This window comes from Camellia sinensis, chromosome 7 (assembly GCF_055761805.1).
Source record: "Camellia sinensis isolate YWXY chromosome 7, ASM5576180v1, whole genome shotgun sequence".
Lineage (NCBI taxonomy): Eukaryota > Viridiplantae > Streptophyta > Magnoliopsida > Ericales > Theaceae > Camellia > Camellia sinensis.
In genome coordinates, this window is record NC_138967.1 from 146,510,101 (window position 1) to 146,518,255 (window position 8,155).

General features: G+C 31.3%; 1 protein-coding gene across 1 annotated transcript; it reads right to left on the bottom strand.

The window, feature by feature from the left end:
- Positions 1-2,946: 2,946 nt before the first annotated feature.
- Positions 2,947-5,805, bottom strand: LOC114257521 (receptor-like protein 6). Its single transcript, XM_082881202.1, has one exon. It carries the CDS (start codon positions 5,803-5,805, stop codon positions 2,947-2,949), a length of 2,859 nt encoding a protein of 952 aa, XP_082737328.1.
- Positions 5,806-8,155: the final 2,350 nt, after the last annotated feature.

The window sequence follows — 8,155 nt, forward strand, 5'->3', positions numbered from 1 at the left end:
AGCAATATGTGAACATAGTACAGAAGAAACAAGATAAAGGATATTTTTTATGGAAAAATTACCAATAAGTCCTATTTTGCTCTTAAGATTACTATTGACTCCTATTAAGTTTCAATATATACAATTAAATCCTATTTGTTATAAAATATTCCCAAAACGTCCATTCCCCTGTAATGGTGTATCTTATTCCAATTTTACCCTTCTTATTTAATATGAACATTGAATAATAATTTTATAAACAATTTTAACTTACTTAAAATTAATTTCAACAATTAAAAATATTTTTACTATAAAATTGTATATAAAATAAATTATTTATGAATATTTTGGTTCATATTTTAATGATAAAAATAAAAATAAAATAAAAATATTATTATGAATGATTGAACTTTTTAAAAAAAAAATCATAAATAAAAAAGAGAATAGGACTTATTTATTAATATTGAAATTTAATATAACTCAATAATAATTTTCAAAACAAAATAGTACTTATTTGTAATTTTTTCATTGTGATTTATGAATTTTTTAATACAATATCATAATTTTTACAATTAAAAAATATAATTTTACTTAAATTAAAAATATTTATGAAATGATTGTTCATATTAAATGAGAGGTAAAATTGGGAAAAGATATAGAATAATGCTATATACACCAATTAGTGTACTAACTACTGTACTAACTAGTGTACCAACATATGAGGTGGCATATACACTAGTTAGTACATTAATTGGTGCATGTAGCACCACCTTAAGATACATTATTACGGGGAATGAACCTTTTGGAAACATTTTATAACAAGTAGTACTTAGTTGTCGATATCAAAACTTGATAAGACTCAATAGTTGTCTTAAGAGCAAAATAGGACTTATTAATAATTTTTTTTTTCTTTTTTTAAATTTCATGAAAATGAGAAAGGGGAAACGGGCCTCACTTTTCAGTCCTCAATAGAATTTTTGTAAGGAAAATGATATAGAAATCTATTTTCTAAATTAGTTTTAAAATTTAGTGATGTGTAAAACTGATGATTAGATAATAATTACAAAAAATATGAGAGAGAGTTGTCTTAAATATTTGAATAGACCACCACATTATCAGGTTTAAAAAATAGATCTAACTTTTAAGTTAGTGTAGTACTACTCATTTTGTAATCAGGGGCAGAGGGTGCTTGGGCTCAGGAGGGTCACGTGCCCTCCCTGACTTTTGCATTTTATTATTATTTTATTTTTATTTTATTTTTTTTTTAAGTGTGGTCTGCCTTTACTTTCACACACACAGTTAAACCCACTGACCACTCACACACACACCACACGCTAGACGCCCACGTTTGTATTTTTATTTATTTATTTATTTATTTTAAGGAATTCCAATCCCAATCAAATATTGATACATAACTTTTTTTTAGGTGAGTACACACAACTCCAATTACAATAAGGTTAAAACTCTAAAACCCTATAAGTGTATAAAATTCTTTATTTTTTTATTTATTCACAGTATTTGTGAAATATCTTCATATTTTCTTTACCTTCTTTGTCTCCCTTTGTTGTTTTGCAATTTACCGACTCGCAATTCACCAAATTAGGATCACAAAACACAGATTTGGGACCACACTACAACTTTGGTATCTTCTTTTCATTTACAGGTAACTTTATTATTATTTTTTTAACTTTTAAATAAAAATTATGAGTATTAATTTATAATTATTTGTTAAGTTTTGATTTGTAAATTTTTTTTATTTGTTATTATTTATGTTAAAATAAGAGATTTTGATATGCTAAAATTATGAATCTTAATTGGTGGTGATTTATATTAAAATTAGGGATTTTGGTTTGTTGTTGTTTGTGCAAAAATTAGGGATTTGATTTGTGCTAAAATTAAAAATATTAATTTGCAGTGATTTATATTTAAATTAGGGATTTTGATCTGTTATAATTTGTGCTAAAATTAAAAATTTTGATTTGTTATGATTTGTGCTAATTTAAATTTTTTGATTTGTATTAAAATTGAAGATTTTGATTTGTGGGGGGTTTGAGATTTTGATTATGAATTTTTATTTTGATTTTGAGTTTTTTCAAACAGTCATGGAGAAATATTTCAAAAGAAAATCAAAGTGGGAATCATCTCTTTCTCAAGAAAAAGATGAAAATTATTCTTCCGCAAAACAAAGTCGCATAGAAATCAACTTAGTAGACCTTCGTGCAGATCCAGGACTACGGCCTCGGATTATTGACTATAATGCTAATGATCGAGACCGAATTCGTAGGGCATATCTACAAAAAGGTCCTTGTCAACATCGTGATCATAATTTTTCACAAAAATCATTTGGACAAAAACTTCGGCGATTTAATCAAGCTTGGTTCAGTGAATTTCCTAATTGGTTCGAGTATAGTGTAGCAAAAGATGCAGCATTTTGTTTATGTTGTTGACTTTTCAAACCCGAAATATTAGTTCGAAAAATTATTATTATGTTATTGTTATTGATTGGGGAAGAAAAAATTTGAGATTGTAATCAGTGGGTGCCCCCTATATTAAATTCTTGGCTCCGCCACTGTTTGTAATCCTACCTTAAGTTCACATGAATCATATAATGTTTTTTAAATGATGGCATACATGTTGCATCAGCCCATCCAATATTGTTTGTTGTCATTTTGAAACGAAGAACATATAACAATATTGCCATAAAGTTATAGATTTTCTATACCCAAAATCTCTTATTCCCTTCAAAATATGAAAGTCTCGAGATATGATTGTGCGATTGAAAATGCTTTCGATATATGGGAATAAGAATTAGAATTTTGGGTAAGAAGAACCGTGCCATTCCGTAAGTACAAGCTAGAGTTACACGATTTTATCTAAAAGTAGATCACAAAAACATTATAAATAAACAAAACAGTAAATCTAAAAACGTACCTAGAAGTATAGAACTTATTGCGAAACAATGCCTTATCAACTTCGGTTTCCTTGTCCCGTCCTTTTCTGTCTTCTCGGCTTGTGTTGCTTCCTTCCAAAGGTCTCTATGAACCACTCGTGATACCTTGTGGTTATTGTGTGCCCAATAACTATCCCAACCACTATCCCACTCACATATCCCATGCATATGACAATCCAATCAACTGTACTTGGGAACATTGAATCATTTTCTTCTTCGAAGTTCAATGGTGGTGCCTTTGGCTTTCCACATTTCCTTGACAAAGGATCTCCGCACAATCCTAAATTCCCCTCATAGGAATTGTTCTCGAATGTGTTTAATTGCATCCCATGTGGAATGGGTCCAGTGAGATTGTTATTTGACACATTTAAAAATTCAAGGAAAGTGAGAAGTGCTAGTTGCTGAGGGATTTCTCCTGAGAGCTTGTTTTGAGAAAGGTCCAAAGATTCAAGGTTTGTTAGGTTCCCCAAGCATGATGGGATTCTACCACTAAGGTCATTGTTGGAAAGGTTGAGAACTTGAAGCCCCTTGAGGTTTCCAATAAATTCTGGAATCTCCCCTTCAAATTTGTTGCTTGAAAGATCAATGGCAGTAAAGATATTCAGGATCTGCTTATATTCTAAATTTACACCTTTGATTGTAATATTCATCTCGAAGTAATAGATAGAAATCCATGGAAGGCTGATATTTAGGGGAAATTCTATGGGTGCGTACAAATATGTCGTCTTGTTGACATCAAAAAATTTCATTGCAATCCAATTTTGAAAGTATTTTGCTGGCAAATTGCCTGTAAAACCATTATGAGAGAGGTCAATGATGCGCAAATTTGGAAACCCTAGCTTGATTTTAGGACTCTCAATTGCACCATAGAATTTGTTGGATCGCAAGATAAGAACCTGTAACTTTGTAAGATCTCCTAACCAAAAAGGAAATGTATCTTCAATCAAATTATGTGAGAGATCAAGAATCCCAAGCTCAATACAACTTGCTAATGATCTTGGCACCTTCCCCTGTAATTTATTACCACTAAAGTCAATCATTTTCAATTTGTTTCCTTTCTTGTATGAGTGAGGAATGGGACCTTGAAAGTTGTTGTCTTTGAGATTTAGAACTAACAGAGAACTTAAGTTACTCAAACATGGTGGAATAGTTCCAGTGAAGTTGTTATTAGACAAATCAAGTGCGTAAAGAAAGCACAATCGACAGATCAATGGCGGAAGTTCTCCTGTTAATCCGTTGTATGCGACACGATAAGATTGGGTGGATAGTGGTGGAATTGGCAATGGTCCTTTTATCATGTTATGAGAAAGGTGTAAAATGATTAAATTATCCCATGGAATGATATCTGGATGTTGCTCAAAGCCTGTTAGAAAGTTTTCTTGAAAACGTATAACCTCTAGAGTTTCTACACTTGTGTTCAACATCCATGCAGGAATTTGGCCATAAATTTTGTTTCCAACAAGAGATAGCACCTCAAGTCTGTCTTGGAAGCGCAAAAAATTTGGGAATTCCATCAAATTGCATGTATCCAATATTAAAACCTTTAACCTTGGAAGAGTGTTATTGGAAGTGGTTTTGCTCGACACTGTTAATTTGTTTATGGACAAATCGAGATAAGAAAGTTTCCCGAGCATCAAAAAATTTTCAAGTTGCAAGTTGCCAAGGTTATTGGAAGCAAGATGAATTATTTCAAGATTCTTTAGCTCAAAGAATGATCTTGGGATTGAGCCTTGTAATTGATTATCATCAAGGTCAAGTGAAATTAGATGGGTTAGGTTCGTTAACTGAGATGTTAGTTCACCACTTAAGTGATTGGAGGATAGGTTTAACAAAGTAAGTTGAGTTAGGTTTAAAAGAAATGATGGGATCGAACCGTATAGATTGATTTCACTAAGGTGCAATTCAGTGAGTTCAATTAGCTTACCAAGAAATGGCAGGGTCCCTACATTAAATTGGTTGGATGAAAGTGACATGTAATTGAGTTGGGTCAAATTACCAAGTGAAACTGGAAGGGACCCTGAGAAATAGCAGTCAGAGAAATTTAACACATTCAAGAAATGAAGATTTCCAATCGAATCTGGTAGCTTCCCTGAGAAACTGGTGTCAGAAAGTGTCAAATACTGAAGAGGGCTGACTGGGTGAAATTTGGGCAAATGACCAGTGAGATTTTTATTGAAACGCACATTGAGAACTTGAAGCTGTGGTAGATAGAATATGCTTATTGGGAACTCACCACGCAACCCACAATTTTCCAGGACGAGGGTTGTCAAGGAAGTTAAGTTGGCCAATGTATCAGGTACTTCAGAAGATATGCTCACGTCATTGAGACGAAGCACTTTGAGGTTAGTCAAGTTTTGAAGTAGGCTTCTCAGACCAGGCTTTTCAAGTTTCAGTAGTCCTGAATTTGATGAGTCTACATTGAAAGAAAGATCAATGGAAACCAATTTGGACAATTTTGAGATTTCCAAAGGGATTTGACCGGAAAATACAGAGGAGGAAAGGTTGAGACTTACTAGCCCTGAGAGATGGCTAATTTCTGATGGAATGCGAGAGTAATCGAAGTCATTATAAGCAAGGTTAAGTCGCTGAAGGTGAACTAGGCTGAAGAGGCTGCTGCTTGAATTGATAGAACCGTGGAGGAAACTGCTGCTGAGGTCAAGGCCAATCACATGACCCGTATCCTCATCGCATTTGAAACCATCCCATGAGCAGCAGTTGCCACTATCTCCTTCGAGCTTCCATGATGCAACCTTCGGATAAGCAGAAGGATCACTAGAAGTGGATTTGTCAATTGAAAAGCTTTGTTTGAATTGCAACAGGGCGGAGCTCTCGTCTGCATGGCATAGTGGCTGCTCAGCAGACAAAGAGTTAGCCATTATTGTTATAAGATGAAAGCAGGAGAGTGATAAGAAGAGTACATGCATGAACAGAAAGAGATGCAAAGAGGAACCCATATTCAGTTTACTTGATTTCTCTGAGCACTCTTGGATGAAAGAAAGACAATGCTAACATGGAGCTTTTTATAGACAAGATTTTTAGTGTTGGATTGGTTGGGGTGTTTGTTTGGAAAGATTGGAGGGGGGATTGGATTTCATGTTCATTTTATGAAGGAGTGTGTTGTTTGGTTGAAAATTGGTAGGCCGAATTATGAGTCCAAACAAGCTTCGTGTCCTTCATGTGTGGGATTGTTGTATCTTAGAGGGGGAGGTAAGATATTTAGTGGGATAACAATCTAATGGGATTAACTCGTAAAAAGATATCCCCCACCCTAAAATACATGTATCTTAATTTTATTTATTTTTTTAATTTTTTCAAATGATGATATAAAAATTCATTTTTAAGTAATGGGATAAATATTCAATTTTTTTTTTTTTTTTAACAATCACATAGACAAATTGTTTAGTTTCGTTATGTATTGTACTTATGCTACATTTCTTTAGGCAGAAAACATTTTTTAAAAAATGTTTTGTATTTGGACAGAAAATGGCAACGGAAAATATTTTTCTTGGTTAATGAAAAGCAAGCCTATTTGGATAGAAAATATTTTTCACTTTCAAAAGGGGGAAAATGTTTTCCAAACTAAAATTTTATCAATGTCACCACACCACCACCTCCACTCTCACCTCCACCACCACACCACCATCACTACGGTTACTGCCACCATCACCATCGCTCCACCACCATGCCACCACCTCCACCACCACCATCACCACCACCACCACGGCATCACCAAACATAGAAAAAAATTTTCTTCGGAAAACATTTTCTAGAAAAAAATATTTATTAGAAAATGTTTTCTGCCCAAGCAAATAGAGCGTTAATAAAATAAAATTAAATTAAAGGTCTCAATTAAAAAATAAAATAAATTCATTTAATTTTTAATGATATTTTGTTTATTTAATTTTTTAAAAGTTCTAGTAAATAAATAAAATATTAAAGACAAATTTAGTATTGTTATTACGTAGTAAATAATTAAAAAATATAAAATTATGCCATTTTCTTTTTTAGTTATAAGGTGCATATGGTACACACCTTGTACATAGTGTTTTCCAAAAACATATTCATTCATTTTACACTTGAGACATAAAAGTAAAAATATATATGTTGATGTTTATATTAGGATTCATGACCAAGCCATTTGATTTCTGAAAAAGAAATGGAAAAATATCACCTTTAAGCATTTGACAATAAGTTGCTTTTTCAACTTAAAATTTAATTTAATTGGTAGTTGTTTGTGTACATGAATTGAAAACTCACCAAAAGTATACAAACTTAATGGTGTTTATATTAGTCAATATACCCGTATAACAAGATTTTAAGCGATCACCAATTTAAATAGCTCATAAATTATATCTATAAATATCAAGGGGAAGTTTGTGATCATTTCGCCAAATGTGAAGGCACGTTTGTATATTTTTACTAAGCGCCGTTTATTTTTATATAAAATATTTATATAAAAAATATTTTTCTTATAAATTGATTTTACATAGAAAAAATATTTTTTTTTTTGTTTTTTGTTGTTTAGCTGACACTTGAAACAAAAATATTTTATTGTCTAAAAGAAAATTTTTGATTAAATAAAGTGTTATTTATGACTTTTTAGTGAGCTAAGATATTTAGGCTCTATTTGTTTTGATATAAAACATTTTTGTCAAAAATATTTTACTAATTTTTTGCTGTTTGGTTGAGCAAAAAATAAGTAAATCATTTTTTAAGGAAAATAATTTTGCATCATTTTTCCAAAAATAATTTACCTTTAAAAATTTCACAAGTCAATTTTATAAAGTTGACTCTCACTCATTACCTTTTCAACGCATCTATCATTTTTAAATAAGTATCTTAGCTCATTAAAAATCGTAAATGATACTTTATTGAATCAAACTTTCTTTTTTAAGTAATAAAATGATTTTGTTTCAAGTCTTCGTTTGTTTCGATATAAAATATTTTGCACAAAAATATATTTTTGTTTTTATTTTTTGGCGTTTGGTTGTCACTTGAAAATAATTTCAAAAATTTCAAAGAGTGGGATTTAATTTTCAAAATTACATGAGGCGGATAATATTTTAAATAAATTTTAAGTAATGTATTTGTAATTTATCCTATATTTTTTTATTAATAGAATTTCTCCGATATATATTAATATATGATGATGGCGACAAACTCGCCAAATGGTGTGCGAAAGTTTTCATTGGTCTCTCTTGGGTAAGGAGGAAGTCTTTATACCAT